Source organism: Mauremys reevesii, linkage group 4, assembly GCF_016161935.1.
Source record: "Mauremys reevesii isolate NIE-2019 linkage group 4, ASM1616193v1, whole genome shotgun sequence".
Lineage (NCBI taxonomy): Eukaryota > Metazoa > Chordata > Testudines > Geoemydidae > Mauremys > Mauremys reevesii.
Window position 1 is genome coordinate 8,664,948 of NC_052626.1, and position 25,905 is coordinate 8,690,852.

Below are 25,905 nucleotides of genomic sequence, written 5' to 3' on the forward strand. Positions count from 1 at the left end.
GAGATGACATGGGGTGAAGACAGTTGCATCCTGGGAAGTTGACCCCTTGCTCCTAGTCACCCCTGCGCAACTTGTTTCTGTCTCACTATGCATGGCCAGAACTTCCCAGAGGTTGGTTGCACATTGGCACACTGCACTGTGCACCAACAAGAACTTCTGATGACTATGCACATCTCCAAGTATTGAAGCACACAAGCAATATTCAAACTGCAGTGGCTTTACACCAGCGTAACTTGCATTGTCCAAAGTTTGTAACATAGACAAGGCCTTAGCACAGAGATGTCCTCAGAGAAAGACAGCCCTTCAGCATGCCCTTCTTAGGGAAAAGCTATCCCTAGAGCGAGCTCAGATTGTGAGCGTGTGATTTGTCTTACTAGCAAAGAGAAACGTGAAATTGTCTTCAGTGGCAATTGGCAAGAAAACTGTGATAAATCAGTCTTCTAGCCAAGTAATTTCAAGGGACAGTGCTGCAAAGTCAGGCTCAACCATGCACAGCCTCTCAGGCAGATTGTAGATACCTGGATCCCCCAGCTGTAAACTGAAGGTGCTCAAACAGCAGACCCACTTATGTTCCATGCTACTGAGGAGATTGGGTCAAAGGTGGGAGGGAAGGAAGGAAAAAACAAAAGCTTCTTTTCCTGCATTAAAAGGAATCTCAGGTCCCAACTTTCTCTATTTTATTGGATGCTTCTTCTAGAGACTTTGAGCAAGAACATGACATCACAGTAGTCTGAAACTTGAGCATTTCAAGTCCCAGCCTCTCTGCTTTTCCTCAAGGGAGAAGTGCGGAAGCTGCATCTCAGGTTCCAGCCTACTGTGAGGTCTTACTCATTCTAGTTCTTTGGAGCACTCCAGAAAACAAGAGGAAATACGGATCCAAGGGAAAAAACAAACAAAAAAAAAAAACTTAAACTAGGGCATGTGCCTATGGTCCAACATTTATTTTTGTGTGTGCGCACGCACACACACGCACAGACTGAAAGAAAGAACTTTGTTGACTTGACTGGCAATGCCACTCGGAGCACAGGCCTGCAATGCCACTCAAATTCAGCCCAGATTTCCCCCCCCGCCATCATGATTAATTGCACCTCGAGCAGCAGGATGAGCAATAGCTCCAGAAGATCCACCCATGTAAGTGCCACATTACAACAATGCACCACCACCACCTGGTCACAAATTGTGAATTCCACTGCCCCAGGGGTCACAGGAGACTTAAAGGGGAGGGGGACCTTCCAAGCACCATGAATTTTTGAAATTCCTTTTCCTGATTGTCTAGCTTGGCAAGCAGGCTTAGCAGTTATGTGTATACTGTATTGCTGTTTGTTGTTTATATTAGAAGGTAGGGCCCCAGACTTGTTTGTGCCTAGAGCCCACTGATGATGGTTAATCCAGCCCAGGTCCCCATTGTCTCCACCCCATAGTGTGTTTAATGGGGTTTTCGGTTAAAAGACAAGCTAAATTTAAGTGTTAATCTGCATTAGCTGGTTCTGTTCCTGTGGCTTTTCAAATCCTATTAACTCAACTGGATTAACAAAACAAAAACAAAAAAAAACACAACATCCACACAAACAAAAAAAGAACCTATGTGTTTTGCCCATCAAGACCAGGCTTGTGGATGGAAAACTGTATAGAGACACAACAAAAAAAGACTTGAGGCCATCTTTATATAGTAAAATAGAACTAGTGGCAGACTTTGTTGCTGTTCACCTTGAAACATAGAATATATCTAACAGTCTTTCAAATGTGAAAAGCATTAAAATTCCCACAGTAGTGCTAGAGACCTCCCCAAGGGCAGAACATTATGACAGGAAGACAAAAAGGTGACCGTTTACTGCATAAAATATTAAAAAATTCATTAAGTCATACTGGTGTCTGCCACTGCCGTCATAGGCATGCTAGCCCAATCCATCATCTCAATGAGAACAGATAGTGGTGGATTTAAGATAGAACTATTTCATATCCAGAATTCATGTAGTAGAAAATAAACCTAGATTGCCAATCCCAGAATTAAAATCATGTACAACATTAAGCTCAGAGTGCAGATATAAATGGAGAAACATGAACGCACTGGGTACATTTTGCAGGTATTTCAAAATTACCTCATTCAAAAAATTAGCTTGTGTGTGTGTAAACTACCAAAATATCATAATTAAGATGACTTTTTAAAATGGTTTCTTCAGCTCCAATGGTTGCAGTGAAAAAATGAGCAGGAATATTTCTACCACGAAAGTAAAAAGTTTTATTGTTCTACTAGTGGCACTTTAGAGATTTAGAAGTGTTTTGAAAGTTATATTGACTTGTTCATTACCTTGCATGGTTACAGAACTAAACTCTAAGTTACTCATATTCCCTTGCATGGCCTACAAAAAAAGGCCACTGCCTCACTCTTCTACAAATCAATATATGCAAAGAGCTTTCTATTTATTCCAGAAAGACTAATTGTTCAAAAACAATTCACGCCAGCCAATTTACGCCCCTTGTCAGAAGTTTAGAGAGCCATGGTATATACTCAAAAGAAACCTTTCCTCTCCAGTTCAACAGGAGATATTAATACATCCTATAGAAGGAATGAAAATGTTAGACAGGCACTCTTATGACTTCTCAGTAATTGTATACAATACTCTTGCATTAAACAGACTGTATTTTCTCATTGTTTTGGGACATCCCATATTTAAAATGGGAACATCTTACTTGTGTGAAAATAAATAATCTAAGTATATCATAACCACCAGGAGCTAGAATTGCCATCCCCCCCATGCATGCTGTGTCTGACAAACTGTTAACCTCCGCTATATCAATATGTGGATTAAGATAACAGGAAACTGCAATAGCCATGAATATTACCTCAGGAAGCCATTTCTGCAGAGTAGCACTAGGTTCCATTTTACGCCTAGGCCTCTGATGAAACCATTGCTATACTATGAATCCATTAGACAGTTTAACTCACCAAATGACTTACGGGATTTTGAACAAAATGCCACTGTGAACTATGTTTCTGTATACATTTGAGTAAGTATGTGTTATGCCTACTAGAAACTTTTTTAAAAATCCTAAGAATAAAACCCAAATACTTTCCCTTCACTGCCCCTACCACTGACTTCCAAGCTTGAGTGAAAATTTTAAAAAGCTGCAAGACAAAAGCCGAAAAAAAGTTCCCATTTAATTTTTGAATTGTAAGAGAGAGAGAGTCAGGATCTAGGGCAGCAGATTCCTTTTCTATGTTCCCAAAAGAGTGATGTAAAAAGAGCTGTCATTCCCAAAATCCCAATCTAAAAACAAAACTGCAGTGGCCACAGTCTTAGCCCAATTGTTTGTCCACAGAATTAATATTAGAAAAGGTTATGGGTTCCCCGATTCCAGTGTTCACAAATACTGAACACCATGTACCAGACCTGCCCTTGAAAGCATCACTGTACTCAGTCTAGTCAGCCTCAGAAGTCAGAGGAATGTCAATTTATATTAGCATTTAACAGAGTTTTCAGCCAATCCACAATTCAGATACACAATCATTCTCATACGTATTCGGTGACCAAGGTAAATGAGCCTGGCTCATCCCCTCCATGAACATACCCAGCACAGGGGGATTGCCATTTCCTCAGTCTTGTTTCCTTACTACTCCATATGGAGCAAGCAGGGGCCCTGTTGCTCTATGACCAGGAAATGTTGTAGGAATGTGAAGGGGGCAAAGGCTTGTCACAAAGAGGACCTGTGCATTCAACCCCATTTCTGCAGCCTGTTGCACTCCTTGGTGTTCCACTGACTTCTAGTGGGGCTCCATGAAGTAACAGAGGTCCACAAACATGCATTAAGTTGCATGATCAGGGCCTTTATTCAGAGGCAGTTAAGGGCATATATGAAGTTATGCTACCCTGCCGTACATATTTCCACTTACAAAATAATTTAAAAAAAAATCACTTTTACACCTTATATTTGATAGAGACTACAGTACAATCCATGCAAAGGATTGTTTTGCAAGTATTGCGACAGTGCTTTTTTAAAATAGACTTTCTTATCATTTCAGGCAGAATTAAGTGATGCAGCAATTCCAATATATGTATTGATAGTGACAGGAGGGAATAGTAAGTCCTTTGAAGTAGGATACCTTCTTGAAGGCATCTTAATAGTTTGTATTTTTAAATTTTAAGCTGGGCTTGTGCCTTTTTATAACTTTGGTTTTGCCAAGAGGTCCCTGAGGAGTCTCAGGGAAGTTTAGCGTTAACTCCAACGTAGGGTTACCAGATAGCAACTGTCAAAAAAATGGGATGGGGTGGAGGGTAATAAGAAAAAAAAAAGTCCCTCCAAAATGGGACTGTCCCTTTAAAAACAGGACATCTGGTCACCCTACTCCAACATGAACTGAAGGAACAAGGACGGTTTGTAATTAGTAACAGTACTGCTAGATGGAAAGTTTATTCTAAGGGGTAAAAATTCTACTCTAGCTCTTGAAGAGGCAGTGATAAATATGACTGCTGCTTTCCTAAAATATTTTAAAAGGTTCATGGACAACATTCAACAACAGAGGCCAAGATAAATATTTAAGGTATTCACTAGGACAAGCAGACAAATTTTGTCTTCAAAAGTGCAAGTACCTTTTGATCAAAGAACTAGCCCAATACCTGCATTATAGATGAAGCAGGTTGTTTTGGGGTGGTTTTTTTTTTAAAAATACATTTTAAAAAAGTGGCAAGTTGGCTGCCTAGGCTGTGTATACTCTTTGCTGAGAAGTCCAGAGGGGAGAGAGATGTTTTTGCATGCATGGAATGGGAATGGGGTGGGAATGAGAGGGAGTTGCAGGCTCTTTCTACTGATATTACCTAAGAGAGTGCTGACATGCAGCTGTTTAGGGTGGGGCAGGGTGTGGGGAAAGAGATGGATTTTTGCTGCCAGAGATCCAAGGGAAAGAACATCTCCAGACAACCAGGAGCTGAAGCCCCGCTATTTGTTAGTAGCACAAGTAGCCACTCTACGCCAGAAAGAATTAGAAGATGCAGAACAACCTATAAACACTCTGGATCTAGAGTGAAAACAGTTTAACACTTATCAAAAGCAACTGTGTTCTTACATCGGTGTTGCAGAAAATCTTTTTTTTTTTTTTAAACAGTGTTACATCAATAAGTCACAGTAAGGTTGTGCATGCGTGTGCGTGCACACGCAAGAGAAAAAATGGGAAAGCTTATATCGCCAGGTCAAAAAAAAAAGCCATCTGAGAATATTTTGAAGAGATTCTCGCATCATTTGGCAACGTTAGAAAATGATTACATATCACTTGAAAAGTGCAACAGATGCAAGGCTTGGTAGTAACAACGAAACATTTTAATGCCAAGAATGCTAATGCTGTTTCAGTCAGTGAGAAGTCTGGATCTTTTGGTGATTAGTGTAGACTTTTTAATTGACTTTAGGAAAGATATTTACATATCAATAGTTATTTTTAAATACTGCTGGGCTCTTTCCTTTCACTTGTGGGTTTTAAAGGGCTTGGCTACACTTGAGAGTTGCAGCGCTGGGAATTATAGCGCTGGTCGTACAGCTGTGTAGGGAAAGCGCTGGTGTGTGGCCACACTCACAGCTACCAGCGCTGCAGTGTGGCCACATTTGCAGCATTTGCAGCGCTGTTGGGAGTGATGTATTATGGGCAGCTATCCCAGCGTTCAAGTGGCAGCAACGTGCTTTTCAAAAGAGGTGGGTGGGGTGTAGTGTGATAGGGAGCAGGGGAGAGAGAGAGAGAGAGAGAGTGGATTTTTGGAGCCAACACTGTATCAGCTCCCTGCCTTGCAAAAATCAGAAAATTTTCCTGACCCCTTACTCAACTGTAAAGAGCCTGCAGACCAGATAAGCAGCTGTTTCTCTCGACAAGCAAACACTCATCCCCCTGCCTGCCTCATTCACAGGGGTTCTCTCATTTACAGATTGATCACAGCAAACAGGAGCTGTGTTTGTTTTTTAGATAAGCAGCTCCCGAGTTCACAACAAAACAAAGAGAGGCTGCATAACAAAACAAAGAGTAATTTAGTTAAAAGCATTCTGGGATATCTCCTAATACCCTGGAGGCCAATAACAGCGCTGGTGTGTGGCCACACCCGACAAGCAGCGCTGCATCACCAGCGCTGCACTCGTTATACCCCAAGCAGACCAGGTGTACAGCCAGTGCTGCAGCCAGGGAGTTGCAGCGCTGGATGTGCCTTGCAGGTGTGGACAGTTACTAATTGCAGCGCTGGAAAGCCTCCACCAGCGCTGCAACTCTCAAGTGTAGCCAAGCCCAAAGAAGAGTGAAGCTTATACAGATGTTACTGGAATGGATCCATATTTAAATTTTTCTCTGAAGGTTAGAAATTTGTCATTAAAAGATTATCAAATATGGCAGAGGGTTGAGTTTCATAATGTGAGTGGAGATGTGCAGACAATCAACCATTCTGACTGATAGCCTTTGACACGGAGATGCTAATCTTTTAACCTGACCTGAACTTTTTCATTTTGAGCTAACATACTCCGTAGACAAATGAAGTAAGCAATAAGCAAGTTGATTTACTGTACTATCAGCAAAAAATCACCATTTGAACAAAATTCTGTACTTCCATTGCCGCATATTTCAATTACCGTTGTAAGCCAAATTCCTTCAAATATGCCAGAGGTACAAAGTCTTCATTGACTACCAAATCCACAAAGAGTCAGATGCTTGAAAACCTATTTGAATCATCTTGGGGAAAATTTAAAAAACCAAAAAAACATTTTTTAAATGTGATCACATTTTTGTCATGTTACCACCAAGAGCCCAATCAGTTTAATTGAACTATTTCAAAACCCCTTTGGGCTGAGACCAAGCATGAGTCAAAACCCAAGATTATAGTTTTAGTTGTTATGGGATGAAGTTAGGAGTTTGGGATGGATTTAGGATATGGAAACACCTAGGGCAGTGGTTTTCAAACTGTGAGTCGGGACCCAGTAGTGGGCCATGAAATGTAAGGCACTGGGTCGCGGTGGCTCTGGTCTTGTAAAAGTCCCATTGGTGGTGCTGCGGGGCCCGGCTAAGGCAGGCTAGTCCCTACCTGTTCTGACACCGCACTGTGCCCCAGAAGCGGCCAGCAGCAGGTCCAGCTCCTAGGCACGCTGCCCCTGCCCTAAGCACTGGAGGGGGGAGGCAGTGCCTCATGGCGAGAGCCACGCGCCTCTGCCTAGGAGCCGGACCTGCTGCTGGGGCGCAGTGCAGTCCGTGGTGCCAGGACAGGCAGGAAGCCTGCCTTAGCACCCCCACTATGCCGCTGACTGGGAGCCACCCTGAGGTAAGCCCGCACCCCAATACCATGCCTTGAGGCCCCTCCAAACCCAGAGCCCCTTCCTGCACCCCAAACCCTTCATCCCCAGCCCCACCCCAGAGCCCTGACCTCCTCCCACACCCCAAACCCCTGCCCCAACCCAGAGACCTCTCCCACACCCTGAACCCTTCATTCCCGGCCCCACCCTGCAACCCTGACCCCCACACCCAGCCCTGAGCTTCTCCCAAACCCCTCATCCCCAGCTTCATTGGGTCATGGGCATCAATTTTCTTCAACTGCGTCGCCAGGAAAAAAAAGTTTGAAAACTACTGACCTAGGGTACGTTGATACTGCAGCCGGAAGCATGACTCCCAACTCTGGTGGGGAGACACGTGCTAGCTCAGCTTGAACTAGTGTGCTAAAAAATGATCGCATGGGCATTGCAGTGTAGACGGCAACACAGACGAGCCATCCAAGTGCGAGCCTACCCCACCCCCTCAGTCTAAGCACGGGTGGCTAGCCCATGCTGCAATGTTTAGCACACTAGTCTGAGTGGCGCTAACGCACCTCTATCTATCTGGTCTCAGAAGCACTCTGAGCTGCAGTGTAGACATATCCCTAGATGCTTCAATCAGGGACTCTTATTCGTACAGAATTGCTGGATGCAGCACACAACGACAATGAGATTGGAAAGCTTTTGCAAATGCCTAAGGGGAAAAACTCTTGAATCTCAATGGGTGGAGGGATATTGAGAATGATTCTTGTTTTTTCCCCCCTGTATACAGTGCCCAGCACAATGGGGACCCAATCCCAATAAGGGCCTTTTGGGCACTATCATAAAATATTTAATCATAGTCATCATAGTTCAATAATTTGTGCAAGTGTGACAACAGGAGATGAGGATGTATATTTAACATCATGATATGCTGAGTTCGGAAGAACTAACATCAGAATTCTTGTTCAGTATGGGTGCATCTTAGATGTCAATAATCCTGCAAACATGGAAGAAAAGAAGAATCTTGTAGAGAACAATGACAAAGCATGAAACTCACTGCATGTGGCTGTAATGCTTACTTGACATCTTTAGCCAAAGATCTTGATACTCCAGTAAAGAAAATTTTTAATGAAATTGTAGAATACTTAAAGTCGACGTTAAGTAATTAGAATGTTTTTACCTATCTGCTCTAAGTGAAGCCATCTGAAGATATGCTGTGTGCTGGAATTTCATGAGCAAGCATTTTGAACAGTTTAAGAACTAATCTGTCTGACAACCTGTAACTGAAACATTGCCCTCTGTTTTGACACTGTCATTGCCAAATTAGTAAACCATAGAACTAGAGACAAGTGTGTAAAACATGCAGATTAGATTGTTTCAACCCCTTTAGACAGGCTCCAAACTAAACAGATCTGTTAAATTTTCAGCTTGGGGGGTGGGGTGGGAGATCATTGAGTTTTCAAAATCTTGACTAGCTCTGCTAAACAGAAAGCTGTTATACTGCTACTACTGAAATGCAGAAAAACTTCAGGAGAGACTTTGCAGAAAGACATACCCAAGGACAAGTCTACAACACAAGCAGTGAGTGAAGTGCTTGTTCATTTCTTCAATCTCAGATTCTCAACCCATAGTATCAGTCTAAATGCCACAATGCAACAGAAATTTTAGTGATCACCCAATCATATTTTTTAAAAATGCACATCAAAACCCCACCCTCAAGCAACCATATCTATTTCTTATTGATGAATAAAAACCTTTCACTGATGGATATCAGTGGCCAGACATGTCAATGCAGTTTACAAGAGAGAAACCAACTTTTCCCCTGCACTGGTCTTTGCCGCAGGTGAAGAACAAATGTTTTCAATATTGGACTACTTCATTACACAGCAGGCTTCTCAAATTGAAATGATCAGGGAACAAAAATAGGTGGCAAAAAGAAGAGCTTGAAAAGTCCACTTGCAGTTTCTTATTTAGTCAGCTTATTGAAACCTGTTTTGCCTTTACCTAATGTTCACGGATTCTGTATCACCAACAATTCCCCCCCCCCCAAATTAAAAAAAAAAGCCACAAGAATGCAGAGCTAGCCAAGTGACCTGAACTGCCACAAAAAAAAGTTTTAGTGTCATAAGTTGTATTAGCAATTAAAAAAACCAAACCACCACACACAAACAAGTGTGTGGAATACTGTTGTCCAATAACCTCAAATACTTAAAACAAGCTACTGAGAATTTTTAAATTTCAAATCTAACAATGTTGCTTTCATAGAGTATAGTTTGATAAGTTAATGTCAAATCAGATTTTTTTTAAAAAAAGTCAAATTCTCACTATTACTTGAGCCATGTTGTTTAGTAAAACAAAGGTAGTCACTGCTTGACTAAGGCATGCACCTGTTACCAGAGAGCAATCACTATTACTTAGCCTAACAGGGCCAGACTGTAATACCCTTAACTCACTCACATAGTACCAATGGGACTACCCACGGAGTAAGATAATATGTTTACTCAGGGTGTAGCACGCCTTACGCCTTGAGGAGTGGATTACCTAGAGAGTATACATACTGCTGCGGCCAGACCTTAGACTTTAGTCCATCCCGTGCTTTGCCACACATTGGGCTACTCACATTTGCCATCCTTGCCTGTCAACTGCCCTTCTCTCCAAATCTTCCCATTTCATGTTGAGGTGCTTGATGTCGTTCAGAACTGTTATTTGCAGTCTTCCTCTCTTTCTTCTTGTGTTTTCTGGTTTCCCTTCAAAGATGATATTTGGCACGTGTTCCAGCCACTGATGTCTTCTTTTGTAGATTAATTGTGAGAGGGTACCTTGTCCAGTAATTTTTCTGACTTCATTCATCTTCCTAGCTCTATAGGTTATTCCCAATATTCTTCTCAGACATTTGTGATTAAATGCATCCAGCTTTTGCTCATCTTTCTTGGTAAGTTACCATGTCTCACTGGTCTATGTTGTGAGGACGATAACAATTGCTTTGTATACATTCAGTTTTTTGTCTTGAGGGAGATGTTTGAGTTGCCAGATGTTTTTGAGTCTTCTAAATGCAGCGTTTGCCTTCCCCATTCTTCTTATTTCCTCGGAACTGCGGCATGGTCTACACTCAAAAGTTAAGTTGACTCAGCTACATAGCTCAGGGATGTGAAAAATCCACCCCTCCTTCTTCTTCCCCCCCCCGCTCGCAACATAGTTAAGCTGATCTACCCCTGGAGTAAACAGCACTAAGTTGACAGAAGAAGTCTTCCCTTAATCTGGCTACCGCCTCTCATGCAGAGAATTAACTATGCCAATGGGAGAACCCCACTGTGCCATCATAGCATTTCAATTGCAGACTAGCCCTTAGTAGCTCAACCTGGCATTTAGGTTGATTGCCAACATTTACAATATATCAAATATATTTCTCATTTCATGTGTTCTAAGTTGCCTTTTGGAAACACATCTTTCCTATTGCAGATTAAAACAGTACATTTTTATGTTAAAAAAAGTCCATACTGTACATAGTTCTGTAACAAAAGCACTTAATGCTATTTGTGACAAATGTCAGGATTCCGAATTCTGTCTTGCTCAGGGGTGGGGGAAAAAAAAATACAGCCCGTGGGCTGGATGCGGCCTGTCTAACATTTCTGTCTGGCCTGCCCCCACATGATCTCTGGGCTGCTAAAAGTCCCGTGGTGCAGCGGGACACTCAGGCAGACTGTCTGCCTGCCATGGCCCCACACTGCTCCCAGAAGCGGACGGCTGCTGGCAGGTCTCTGTGTGCCCCTGGCTGGGGAGGGGGAAGGAGGAAAAAGGGGAGGCGGCTCCGTGCGCTGCCCCCCACCCCCAGCACTGTGCTCACAGCTCCCATTGGCTGGATGGGAGCCGTGGGAGCAGTGTTTGTGTGGGCGGGCAGCACATGGAGAACTGCTTCCCTCCTCCCCCCAAGGGGCGCACAAAGACATGCCACGGTGCCAGCAGCCGGATGCTTCCAGGAGTGGTGTGGGGCCACAGCATGCAGGTAGCCTGCCTGAGTGACCCACTGCACCGCTGGCTGGGAGCTGCCTGTGGTAAGCACCTCCCAGCCAGAGTCTGCACCTTGCACCCCATCCTGCACCACAACCCCTGCCCCAGATCAGAACCCCCTCCCCTCCCTTCACCCAAACTCCCTCCCAGACTCCGGACCCCCTCCATTAATATAGTAGAAATATGCAGCCTGTGAAGACTTACCAAAAATTGTGGAGTGGCCCCTCCTGCAAAAAAATATTGCCCACCCCCAGTCTTGCTGATGTTTTTATAGTCCGTTTGTAGACTAAAAAACGTAATGCATAGGTTTACATTTTTAAGTATATCTATCTATCTTCACAACCACCAAGGTTAGAAGCTTAAAAGAAAAATCTCAGTGACATTTTGTAACAAGTATGCAACTATCACCTTGCTGAAGTGTTATTTATGACCATGGCATATGGGAACAAAACATCAAAACTGTAAGCCACACCATTTTTTCTAGAAATGGATGGGGATTTTATCACATTGTATGTACTTGTGTTGAACATTTTGTGCACACAGCTGGGAGCACACAAAATGCCTTTGTTCACAGTCAGAAATGCTTTAAGAAGCAGAAGAGGAAATTTTGTTTAAAAAATATTGAATACAGAAATTCATTTTAAAACTGGACAAGTATTTTGATGCTAAAATGAATACTGAATCTGACATTTCACAATGCTGCCATGGTTTATAAAAATCATAATTTTCTACCAGCTGTCATTAGGCTGAAGGAAGCTCAAATGCTGCTTTCTATTAGTGGTAACAATACACACAGTAACAGAACTGTATTCTACTGCACTTAAATGGGCCAGTTCATGCAGTACTTCAAACACAAGCTTTGCTAAGAAGCTTTATCAGTACATTTAGGTACATTACTTGCACTTTTGGGGGGGGGGGGAGAGAAGGAAGGTAAAGTCAAATGAGAATGATGGTTACTTTAAAAATAAGCTATAGAAAGGAAACATTTTTTGCATGTTAAAGGACTAGTCACTTCACATCTGGAAATCAAATTCACCAAGACACTAACAGGTCTTGCTTCAATACACTCTTTGCATTACTTGCAAAGAAGCGAAATACAAATGCCACATCACATAAAGAGAGCCATAAAGATCACTAACCTGTGTTGGTTATCTTGTTAAACATGTTTTGTCAAGAATTAAAAACCATTTATCCACTTTTTAAGAGACAAATACAAGTAACAGAAAATACACGGGTTTGCAAAAACCCCTGTATTTTGTTATGTGTGTACTTATTTAGCATATGCATGGTCCTCCAGCCAAGCGATGGCATCTCCAGTGGCGTGATGCAGTTCTTCTAGCCCACCGCTGAACCTAGTCAGCAGGCATTCATCGACACTGTGCATCATCATCTGTGTTGTGCCACAGCTGCACAAAGGGCTGTCACGAAGGCCCCAGTGATACTGGTTGGCTGCACAGAGACCTTGCCCGGTCCGGAACCTGTTCAACAGGGACCACTGATGACAGGGCAGGTCAAAACCAGGCGGCCAAATTGTGGGGTCGGGAGGAGGGGCTGGTTGGGGATTATAACCTATCTATTCCTCTCAGCAAGAATGTTTCTGCTGTAACATCCTGGCGTGGTGGATGAGACCATAATGGGCGATGTGACAGCAAACGTGCAGCTAGTGGTTTAAAAAGGTCGTTGTGCAGCAGTGGGCTTGAGTTGGCACGTACTCTTCCCAGTAACTTGCTAGTGGCAAGCTCTCGTGTGATATGAGGAGGCGCAATATTGCTCAGAACTGGAAGCCATGGGAGTGGAGTCGGATGCAGGGTGCCAGAGATGTTATGCATGGCAGCATGTAACTGTGTATCCACCAGTTTGGCGTGAGGCGATCGACTGGTGTGCCGTACTCTGCCACCGAATAGGAGGTGGCAAGAGTTGATGTCCCCAAAGTTGGAGCACGAGCACCCCATGATGAACCTGCCAGTTTGCTAAGAAGATTGCTGTGCATCTTAACTGTAGCTGCTGTCTTCTTCAGGTGGGCACGGTAACTCAGTGGGGGCATGACTTGGGAAAGGAGGTGTGGCCAGACCCTCTCTCAGCTATAGCTATTCTTGGCTGCTGAAGTAGTCTCTTGGGGCTGCAGGTACCCAAGCATAAGTTAGAATGGTCTTCAGGGTGGTTCCTGGCAGGCTCAGAAATCTGGAGCCACAAACATGGTGCAAAGCCATGTTTGCATTACCACCCCTCCTCTGGGTCTCTGTCACACCCACAAATCTAGCACAGCATGAAGTTTTATGTTACTTGTTGTAAAGTCTATAGTACAAAGTGGTCCTTTAATGTGCCAAAGCAGGAGTGATGTTCCAGCCCAAAAACTTTGAAGTTGGATGTTATTTTAAATCAGGCTCTATGTAACATCAGCATTTGTGGAGTTCAGTAAGATTATGACCTTTCAAATTTCACTTAAATTTAAGCAATTAAGCCTTCCCAAAAAGTGCACGCATGCTGACAGCGCTAGTACAGATTAATATTTAATCAATAGTTTATTAGGTTGATTTTTGGTCTATAAAAGTTCCCAAGAAATAGGTCGTATTACAAACACTGCCCCTCTCAGAGGCCAAAGACTGAATGGCTATGGAGAGCAAGCAGATCTCTCACCTACACCACTACCACAACTGTTTTGTGTGCACTACACTGTCTTGCAGAAGGACAGCAATGCTGCTGCCTAGGCTGTTACTGTTCTCATATTCACAGAATGTCAATCTTGCTGTCTACATGGGCACTAGCAAGTCTTCAAGTCGCCTGCAATTCCTAGCACTCACTCAAAGTATCAACTGTCAGAGTGCTACTGTGGACAGGCTGCTACCAGCATCTTTGCCACAGTGTCTGAGCAGGTCTTGACAACGCAATGGTGAAAACTAGAGCTTGGAGGGAAATGGTTCTCTCAGTGCACAAGAATTTAAGATTGAGACTTCTTTTGTCCCATGAAAAGTCAAAATCTTGGAAGTTTTCACATACTAAAAGAAATTTCAGATTGGGTCAACCTACACTTTCTCCTGAACTATAAATTAACAAATTTTAAAATGCAAAGGCATTTTGAAATCAAACAAAACAACCTCTAAATGAAAAAGTTAAGATGTGTTGAAGCAGGACATATATGTTTCAACAACTTTGAAACTCTTCCCCCCCCCCCTTTTTTTTTTAAACCCAGGAAATTCATCAAAACCAAAACTTTTCCCCAAGGACAGTGTTCAACTAAATCAGCATTTTCTAATAAAAACATTAGTAAAAAAAAATAATCAAATCCCAACCAGCTCTAGTTAACACACTAGGAGCCAGTCTACATTGGTGCTCAAACCACAGCTACCAATGAAGTTGTAATGGGAAGTTTGCAGAACAGTGTTAGTGTAAAACATCCTTCCACCCAACTCCCAGAAGAATTAAAGTCCTCTTTCTCCCTCCCCCCTCCCCTCCCAACTCCATGAGAGAACAAGTCACAATGTTTAAAATCAACCAGGAATGGATAAAGACGCCAGTCAGCTGAGATGCAGACTGAGACAAAGTTTGTCTGAAGGAGAAACAGATTTTACATGGGTGGGGAAAGGGAAGTTGCAGTCTGTTAGTTTTTCCTTCCACTATCAGTGGATGTGCATTTCAATTTACTTTCCAGCATGACATCTTATATGATGAAGCATCAGCAAAATAGCTGCCCTGAACAAGCCATATTGATACACATCTAAAAAGTGATTAAATATAAATCCATATTAATCAAATCATCAAAGAGTATGCCACAATGGAGACAGCTACACTTCAATAATTTCCAAAAAAATTCCAGCCAAATATATATCTAGGTACAAATGTATTTATATGGTCCCACAATGAAATATTTTTGGATATATGTTTCTAAACACACAGAAAGGTATGAAATACCACTAAATACACAAATTTCCTGTAACACTAACTCTACTATTTAAAAAAAGGTACCAGTCACTACAGTATTCCTGTAAAACATAGTATTTTTGCCGGTTTGATAGAAATTTGTGCTTTAGTAAACTAGAAAATGCAAAGGCTAGATGTGCCAGTGGCTAGGGAGAAAAAGGGAAGTATGTGAACATGGATTGTTTTAATGAGGGTTTTTTTAAAACTATTTCTAAAATAAGTCAGACTCTCTTAACACATTACATAAAACAGAAACCTAAAAGTCTTAAGAGGAAACTACTGATTTGGGTTGGGTCTAAACTGTAACCCAACAATTTCCTGTCTGTGGTATAACCAACTAGTGTTTTGGTATTCGTGAGAGACTATAGCAACCTATTTAAGCCAAGCAGCTCCCACTTTTCTTTCTAACCCTGCAAGTCTTTATGTTGCAGAGAAACTACAAGACCTGATTGCTTCAAGCAAGCAGTTAATCTGCTGTTAAATAGATAGCATTTGAGATCTTGCTAACAATAAAATGAACCAAATGCAAGCAGACAACTGAGATCTGTGGGAATTCTCCTCCCACCTCTGCAGGTGGTACAGGGAGGAGGGGCTGTTATCTAAACTCTGAGGCACTTCTTTTAGTCTGTTTGGCTCCACTTGGATTGGGAAAAGAAAAAGGACAGATTACCTAAACCCAAACCTGTGTTTATTAAAGGTTGTATACAGACATCTGCAATATACTGGTGAAGTCACTTAAAACTTTGCCAACATTTCATAGCTTTGCTAAACTAAGTCATTATTTGAAGAAAAATAAAAAAAAAGGCATTCAGTTTCTCAGACATTTGGGGACATAGCAGAACAATTCCCCTTGTGGTAAGAAAGTCTGGATTTAAGTAACAGTCTACGCAAATCATTGTGCCTGCAAGTCATCAAAAGGGTTCTGTGTGGGAGCCCCACCTGGATCCATTTCAAGGATCTAGCCCTAAGCATGTATGATGAACTGGTTACATTAAAGATATACTTCCATTTTCTCATCTCACTCTTTTAGGGGTTATAAAAATAAAGCCTGCCTTGTTTATACCATAAACTGAAGTGTTTAATTCGAGGGAGAGATTCAGCATGGGTTAGAAGCAAAGATAATTAGTTGGCAATATTAAAAATTCATTTTATATTAAGGTCATTACTGTGTGGAAATAATGGTTTTTTTCTTGCCTGAAAGCAAAAATTGTTTGCTTAAGTGCTACCTGACAGTAAAGAATTTTAGAAAATACCATTGCCCTCAAAATAGGCAGTGTTTGAAAGAAGACTAATTTGGTCCTCTATAGCAAGGCAAACCCCATTCCTGGCCTTTGGTAGGTGTCCTTTGTAGTCATTAACATACATCTTGACAGACCATTTTAACCACTGTTAATTAAAAAGTGACCTAATTGAGATGAAAATATATAGGAAAATCCAAATCACTACAAGTACTGAATCTTTCAGGAATGCTTTTTGCTCAAGACAGATTCAAAAGCTAGAATTGTGTTTAGCGGCAAATACGGCTTGAAGAGTGAGCATGCCAAACTGCATAAGTCATTTCCTGTTTAGGAAGGAAATTTATGGAATTTTAGCACGTTGAGCCATTTATCACATTATACTGAAACAACTTACTACTATGCCTCAAACAGAACATAAGCAGTTCTTTGCAAATATATCTACGGGGCTCATATACAGCAGTTTTCTTTATATCTACAAGATGTTTAGGTACACAATATCAGTCTTAAGGTCTGACTAAACTGTTAGGTCAGAAGGAAACTGCTTTAAAAAAACTATGCTGATGATCAGCTTATGAACAAAAGAAAGACGTTTGCAGCTCTTGTAACACCAAAAAAACAAAAACAAAAAACCCACCACTTGTCCAAAGTTCAAAAGTGTAGATGCTTTTACTCCTAAGCCTGGTCTAAACTGGGGGGGGGGGGGGGGTTGATTTAAGTTATGCAACTTCAGCTACGAAGTCAACATACTTCGATCTACTTACCGTGGGGACTTCACTGCTGTAAGTCAACTCTGATGCTCCCCTGTCGACTCCGCCTGCGCCTCTCGCTCCGGTGAAATACCGGAGTTGATGGGAGAGCACTTGGTGGTTGATTTATTACATCTTCACTAGACATGATAAATTGACCCGTGCTGGACTGATCGCTTCAGAGGTAAGCATAGACATGCCCCTAGAAACAGCTAATCTTTATTGAAAAAAAAATGCTTTGGCTCATTCCACCAGGGCAGAGTACCACAATTTAATTACACAATGTACAAGAAAGTTTTTCCTTTGTAGCCATAATTATGTTTGTTGCGTTTTAGATTTCGAGTGCCCCACTGCTCTTGTATTATGGGAAAGTACACTTGATCACCCAACTAGTCCACTTAAGTCATCTTATAGACATTCAAAATAAATGGTACATATATGGAAAATAGAAAAAGTGAGTATTTTTTATTGTATTCTGTAACCCATGCAACAGAAAAAGTGTTATCAGTTCAGATTCTGTTTTTATTACTATTAATCTTAAATAATTGTTTAAAAGGGATTTATTACAAGTTCAAGACAATCTTCTGAATTAAGTCTTAATATTTGCAAGCACTTATCAAGTACTGTAAAACCTCAAATACAAAATTGGTAAATCAATAACGTTGCGCTTTCTTGGTGTTTTATTGATAACCCTCTAAGTGCTCCATTAAGACAAAAATGAACATGACACCAAGTACGCTAATGCTTTGAATTGCACAATTGATCTTCCTAAAGGAGGTATAGGTAAACTTACTGGCAATGTAATATGCAAAAAGAACAAAGTTCTATCTCCAAAGAACAGATTCTCTGCTGTATTTTTCACGGATTTCATGAACTGAGGTCACATTTCAAAAGTTTTAGCACCCAAAGAGTACCTAGTTATGCTGATAGAATGTTTTACAATTTAACCACCACTCATTTTGGGAACAGCCTTGCACAAATATAGCACCAGTGAAGAGCGACAACCTCACCAGTGACTATCAGCATAACTGGTACTCTTTGGGTGCATCAAGAGATGAGACAGGGCAAAATTTTGCCAAGGTAGAACACCGGGTTTTAAAGAGTGCCCCATTCACCTAATGCACCTCTGATGCACAAAAAGCAGAGGTCTTAGAAGACCTTATCTTTTCCTCTGCCCAAAATGACAGCCACTACACAGTCAACAGCATGGGACTCAACTTTATATTGGCAGATGCACACCCAAGATGTCCATATAGACTGAGGTACTAGGACATACATAAAGACTATGAGATAGGACTAATATGCATGCCCTCAGCACATACACACACACACACACACCCAGGATTATCCTCTTAAATCACATCTGTCTGCCTGAATGAGAAATACTTGGAGGATTTCAAATTTAGACCTTTTACTTTCAACCCAAAAAAGAACCAAACTTCCAACGATAGTTCTCTTTAGTCCACACCCTACTTTTTAAACAAAACAAACTGTTTTTATCAGACACTAATGCATTCCCACCCCAAAACACAGACCCTCAGATTCTAACATGCATGTACATCCACAGACTCACTGTCATGACCTTAAAAAAAGGACCCAACAATTTCTCATTGCACAATTCTGTAAGTATAGTTTATAAAGCTAATCAGCATACATTTAAGTTATCTGTCTTAAGTCAGTCATCTGCCAAACATGACTTGTCCACTTCCTGTTTCTGTCGGACACAATTTATCCATTAATTATACTTCTCATTTTGAGCCGTCCCTGAAAGATTCTTGCATGCATTTGCAGTTGGGAAAGTTTTAATCTGCAAGTATTTTAAGTGCATCATTAAGTTGTCTCAAATCTTTGTTCACTTCTCCCCCTCTTTTGCGCTCACCGACACTAATCTTAACTATACGCAGAAAGCTAGATACTGCACAATTCTCAAAAGCCACTGAAAAAGCGGCCAGCATGAGCTTCCTGCCATTTTGACAGCAAGTCCCATCCTCCACAACGAGATCATGGTTCTAGTAAACTGAAGAATCAGTATGCCATGTTTATAGCACTGAGGGAAGAGTTGTGCAGGGTTGCTTCCTAGCAGAGGACAGCCTTTTCAGACATTCCAGGTTGTTTTTTGTAGTATTCTAGGGGGTTACCAAACAGATGTTCTGTAAACAGGATGGATACAAATACTTTTAAAAAAAAAAAAAGGTACAGCCAGGCCTAAAACTGGACTTCACAGTCATTTGTGGCAAGGGCTCAACTCGGTATGAGCTATTATTTAATTAATAAAACCCAGGATCATATGCTGAATCAAAAGTTGATTATGCATAAGGTGTCACAATAAGATTAGATTAATGAACACACTTACTGTACTACAATTTATACTTTCACCTAGTATTTATAATGCTGGTTAGAAGCATATTATAGTCTGGACTACGCAGTAAATGCTGGTATTCTTAAAGTGTCAGTATTTTCATTTTATTTTGCAGAGAAGACTTTGCCAAAAAAAAAAAAAAAAAAAAAAACCACATGGCATGTTTCACATTACATAAAATGACTGAACCCACGTGGGGGCCACTAATAGCAGGGAAGCAAACTGACTGTTGTAATTCATTTGGGTAACCAGGATCTTCATCTGCTGCTCGGATTTTTTTTTTTTTAAATCATTGTCTGGAACAAGGCAGGCTAGCTTTTATTCTGTGCATACTCCCAGTGAGCTTTTCAAATTTGAAAACAGTCACGCAATACTTGCAGGCAAGGAATGAATTTATACAAGCCACTAGGACCTACAGGTTTTCAGCTTATAAGAAAGAAGAATCCTCCCTACACCACCCCCAAGCACATATACAGACCTCCCAGATATTACAAACTGTTCCCTTTTTCACCAAGAAACTCTGCACGGACCTTGCTCTCAGCCACACTCCTCAAAGACTCATCAAGAGCCCACTAGTTGTGGTGAGATATAAATATGGTGCCTCTGCAGCCTTCCTCCCCAAGCTGCTGAGCAGAATAGAAGAGAAGCTTTCCTCTCCTACCTTGCTCCTCAAAGAAGACAATATGTTTAGTTCTGCTCCGTTACTGATGTTTAGACAAGTCTTTTCAGTTAGGCTCCCATCCTGTAACTGGATGGGTGCACTCTTACACCCATACTGAGCCTCCTTAACTTCAGCGGAACTCTGGATGAGCATCAGAATCCACTTGCATGTCCAACTGCAGGATTAGAGAACTAGTTTCTCTCAGCTAAGTGACTAGACAAAAGCCTTGTCAAATACACAAAGCCGAAAGACTCTGGAAAACAGATAAGACAGTGTATAGTAATTTTAGACATTACTCATAACAGAAGCCTCAAAATATTCATACAGAATGTGATTTTTTTAAGCAGAGGAAGTTCCTTTAAGATCTCCATTACCAATCTGGAAGAAGGACTTCAAAGCATGTTACGAACATTTGGATGTTACTATCATTGGAGATGTTGCAGATACCAGCAAAGACAAAGAAATTTATTAAGGAAAAAAAAAAAAAGAACCTGCAGAGTTTAAAAATATGGGCATAACATGATGAGAATTTCAACTTGGAAAGACACAAGCTAATACATCTGGGGGGAAATAATCCAAGAGACAGAGAAGTCATTGGAAGGGAGGCATTAGGAAAAAATAATACTGAAAGAAACCAAGGGCTGATAGTAAGTCTATGCTAGCCTGTCCACTATGAGCAAGGGAGACTGGGGAAGCCAATACAATTTGGGGGGGGGGGGGGGAAGGAAGAGAGGGTGCTACACAGAGAAGCAATGATGTCAGAACAGAAAGGCACTAGTGCCTTTTTCGTATCTCCCTGCTGTGACTGCACCAGGAATATCACCGCCAGTTCTGTGCACCTCATGGCTAGAAAGATACTGACAAGTTGGAGGGAGTTCAAAGAAGGAGTTAGTGGGCTAGAAGAACTGCCTTGCAGAAAGATTAAAGGAGCTAAATATGTTGTTACTTAGTCAAGCTATAAAGGAGATGGGAGGAAGAAGACAATCTAAAAAGACTGAAGGGCGTGACCATTGGAGTAGGAGTAGAATTATTTAGATTGGTGTATGTGCACCCTCCAGAAATAAGCCCATGTTCAGATATAAAATCCATACCGTTCTCTGGGGGTCTGAAAGGTGACAGTTTCCACTCCTCCCCCCACACTGTGGTTCTGAATAAACTGCAGTTTACACAAGACAACTCATTGCTTGAGCTATGCATGTTCTGAATCACTTCAACCAGTGAGGTTACTGATTTTAGATCCCAATTTAGCCAAGCACTTAAGTATGTGCTGAATTTTAAGTATGAATAGCCCCACATAAGTCAATTTGGCTTGGGGGGCTTTAAGATGCTTTGAATTGTATTTAAACAGCTTTCTATCTTTCTTGTAAATTTATAACAATTCTAATCAATGCAATATAAAGATAGAGGGAAACATTATTTATTCATTACATGATAGTCAGTGGTTTTCTAGAAGCTAATTGACTGGTTTTTTGAGTCCTAAAAACAGCTGCAGTCACCTTCAGTAGATCCCTGTGTATCTGGGGCACAAAAATAGCTTATTGAAACTTTCTACAGAGCCAAAACTACTTCAAGAACAAGAATGCTTCATGCAAACACTTGCTTCCTTTTGAAGCAAATATATTTATATCTGCCTTTTCCTTCCTTCAACTTCAAATCATTAGTATATCAGTATGAAAAATCTTACTGTTGTGCAGGATGGATTAAAAAAAAAAAAGCAATGCAGATATATCGTATGTGTAAGTATGACTTGTAGGCATAGCCAAAAGAGTCAGCTCAGATAATCAGACCACCATAGCCATGTGCCAGGCAATTCATATTAATATTTTCTTTGAATGATTGTACTAATCTGCCTCAACCATATTGTTGAGAAAAAAGTAGTTTCACAGACAGTATATTGTAAAATGGCATTCACCCCAAATACAAAAGCTCATTTCTTCTTTGAAATACAACAAGCTATTCTACGCCTCTTGGTTCAGATTTTCCTTTTAGTGTATCCCACACAAATGGGCCCTTTGTCCAGGTGTGAAATTGAAGGTTATTTGGATGTTGTGATGCTGCCCTCTATTAGTGTCCATTTGATCCTGGAGGATTTGGTCCTAATTGAAATCTTTATTCATTTGAACTGAATGGACTACTGCAACCCTTACTCCGAATTTGTATTATCAGCCTAGGACTCATGGACCAGGAACCCATTGTGCTAGGATAGAGGTGGGCAAACTTTTTGGCTCAAGGGCCACATCTGGGTATGGAAATTGTATAGCGGGTCATGAAAGCTCACAAAATTGGGGGTTGGGGTGTGGGAGGGCTCCAGCTGGGGGTGCGGGCTCTGAGGATGAGGGGCTGGGGGTGCAGGAGGGTGCTCTGGGCTGGGACCGAGGGGTTCGGAGGGCAGGAGGGGGATCAGGGCTGGGGCGTGGGAGGGGGTCAGGCTCTGGGTGGCACTTACCAGAAGCAGCTCCCAGAAACAGCGATATGTCTCCCCTCCGGCTCCTACGCAGAGGTGCAGTCAGGCGGCTCTGTGTGCTGCCCTGTCCACAGGCACCACCCCTGCAGCTCCCATTGCCAATGGGAGCTGCAGGAGCAGCGTGCGGAGCCCCCTGATTGCCCCTACACATAGGAGGCAGAGGGGGGACATGCCACTGCTTTTGGGAGCTGCGTGGAGTAGGGCAAGCCCCCAACCCTGCTCCCCAGCTGGAGCACAGGGCAGGGCAAGCACTGGAGTGGGGCAAGCCTCAGAGCCTGCTCCCTGGCAAGAGCTCGAGAGCCAGATTAAAAAGCCGGGAGGGCCAGATGCGGCCCTCAGGCTGTAGTTTGCCCACCCCTGTGCTAGGACCTGTACAAACAGAAGAAAGACAGTCCCTGCCCCAAAGAGCTGACAATCTAAATATAAGATAAGACTCAACAAATGGATACAGACAGACGGGGAGTTCCAGGAAGCAAGACAAGACAACACTGGTCAGCATTACAGGCAATTGTCTCTAGCCACCAGCACCCTAACAGGAATAAGAACTGGAAAAGCCTGAGGATATGGTCTAATTCAAAAAATTGGATCAGTGTTGGTTATAAAACCAGGAAACCTTCTACAAAAATTTCCTAGTAGTTAATGTACTACTACTCAAACCATGTGTAGTTGGAACCCTCCAGAACAGTCAAAACTAGTCAACTGCTGCCCCACCCCTTCAAAATACCAGCAGGCAGAAAAGAAGGAACACTTTAATAAGCTTAATAATTGCATACAACAGAAAGCTTGCATCTTTCAACAGAAGTTGGTCCAATAGAATATATTACTGCACCCACCTTGTCTCAAACACATTCCTACAAAATTCTCATTAAAGGTTTGCCAGCCCAGCCACAGAATGGTCTGCCTTTTACCATAGAGTTTCATAATCAGAGACAATTTACTTGCCTAAACAAAACCACAAAACCCCACCTATATAACAGACCTCCCTCCCCACTCAAAGCAAGTAATATTAATAATACCTTGCAAAGTACTATGATTTATAACAAATATGGGACCAAGTGAACTTTCTAGTTACAATATGAATGGACTTTCATCTACAGCAGAACCTCAGAGTTACAAACATCCAGGAATGAAGGTTGTTCATAACACTGAAATGTTCATAACTCTGACCAAAACATTGTGGTTGTTCTTCCAAAAGTTTACAACTGAACATTGACTTAATACAGCTTTGAAAACTTTCCTATGCAAAAGAAAAACGCTGCTTTTAACCATCTTAATTTAAATGAAGCAAGCACAGAAACAGTTTCCTTACCATGTCTAATCTTTTTTTAAAGCTTACAGTACAGTATTGTGTTAAATGTATTTGCTCTCCCCTGCCAGTCTCTGCTGATGAATTGCATACATCCAGTTCCAAATGAGGTGTGTGGCTGACCGGTCAGTTCAGAACTCTGAGATTCTACTGTTGATTTGATCTCTAATACGTCAGACACATTTCACAATGTATTCAGCGCCTTAAAGTTACAAAACTAAATCTACCTCTTGGAGTGTGTTAAGCATATAGAGTAAAGGAGTGCACACACGTCTACAATAAGTTTCCCCCAATTCTATGCATCAAAAAGTTTTCTAGCAGATTAACAACTGAGAGAGATCAGGGGCACATTAAGTTATTCTGAGATATTATTTAGCAGAGGTAAGAGATGCAAAAATTAATTTCAATATTAAGATTTTAAAATACACCAATATGGTTCACTTGTAAATGACAGTTTAGTATTTACACGTACAAGTGAATATTACGCATTCTGAAAAGAAACAGCTTGGGCCATTTTCATTACAGACAACATTTGAGATACAACAGATTTCTCATTTAAAAAGAACAAAAACCCTGAGCTTTGGTAACCAGATTTGCAAAAAAGAAATTTGTTCCATAAGTGACAGAGATGTGTAAACCCCTCCATGCGTGGAGAGGAGCCATTCAGCTACATGGAGAGCCACACCTTTTCCCCTAATTACAACTTACCAAGTTTTTCCACCAACTTCAGCATTACCCCTCCAATGTGCACCTCCCCTGTGACTCTCAGGGTAACATCTCTGTTCAAGTCCGTCACATGGACATTTAACTCCCACGTCCCATCTGCATAGCAGCCATCTGGCATCCTTATACCGTCCAAAGCCATCGTTCCTTCTTCCTGTGAGAGTAAAGGAAATGGCATTCATTAGCCAACAGAAGGGCTTGCTCTGGGGATGGGTCTCTTCCCTCTCGCACAATCTAGAAAGTAAGAGAGTTCCCTAATGGAAAAACGTCATTTAATGTCATCACGATAAACTGCAAAGCAAAGGAGAGAAAAGAAAATCTGTGCGAAGGGAAACATGCCCAGGGAACTGGAGCTCCCCACCCAGGGCTGCAAAGAAGCATCACAGCTCACAACAGGGTTCCGTTTACAAAAATCTGAGTTATGCAGTGGACACGGGTGTAGAAAGCACGTTTTGTTTGACTGCCACCAAGTGCATAACTTCCAACTACACAAATACAGGGACAAAAATGCAAAAGCCGAAGAGAGCGAAGAGCAAGATTATCTGCCCTACACGGCGTAAGAAAACAGTTCTAGCAGATTTACATCTGCATCACAGGAGTCACTAGCATTTTCCTAGGTCTTCCTTAATACTCCCAAGCCTCTCATCGCTCTACTGTGCAGTCTTTCGCCCCATTCGGGACGGCAAACACTTGTTAACCCCTTGCTGGGGTTTCCCCCATTTGCTTCTTATTCCCACTACTCACCCTCTTTGGGAGGGCGGCTAGAAAGCGCTTTGTTTAAGGCAGCAAACTCCAGTAATGCTGATGCAGCAGCAGGGATGTGTGTGCCTGCGTGTGCATCCACAGGCAGGACACTGGGTTGGAGTCCCAAATCCTCCTGTTCTGCATAATGGGGGCAGGGAAACGGTGACGCTCTGGGGCTCCCACGGGTATGTGTGTATGCTCCTCTCAGTGCCCCCCCACACCCCTCAGCTGCCTCCAATGGGGCCCCCCTCAGTGCCCCCCATACACCCCCTCAGCTGCCTCCAGTGGGGGCCCCCTCAGTGCCCCCCATACACCCCCTCAGCTGCCTCCAGTGGGGGCCCCCTCAGTGCCCCCCATACACCCCCTCAGCTGCCTCCAGTGGGGGCCCCCTCAGTGCCCCCCATACACCCCCTCAGCTGCCTCCAATACCCCCCCCAGTGCCACACACACACACACAGCTTCCAGTGGGGTCCTCCCTCAGTGCCCTCCCCCA

General features: G+C 42.2%; 1 protein-coding gene across 6 annotated transcripts in view; it reads right to left on the reverse strand.

Moving 5' to 3' along the window:
- The window catches only part of FERMT2 (FERM domain containing kindlin 2), a 110,040-nt gene that overhangs the window by 71,955 nt on the left and 12,180 nt on the right, over nucleotides 1–25,905 (reverse strand). For 5 of the 6 annotated variants that reach the window (XM_039536625.1, XM_039536626.1, XM_039536623.1 and 2 more), the window contains exon 2: nucleotides 24,654–24,822. In XM_039536625.1, the coding sequence (XP_039392559.1) occupies nucleotides 24,654–24,810 (157 nt within the window). In that variant the 5' untranslated portion in view covers nucleotides 24,811–24,822. Of the gene's footprint in view, nucleotides 1–24,653; nucleotides 24,823–25,412; nucleotides 25,547–25,905 lie in introns of those variants that run through there. The other variant, XM_039536624.1, reaches the window with a different exon arrangement.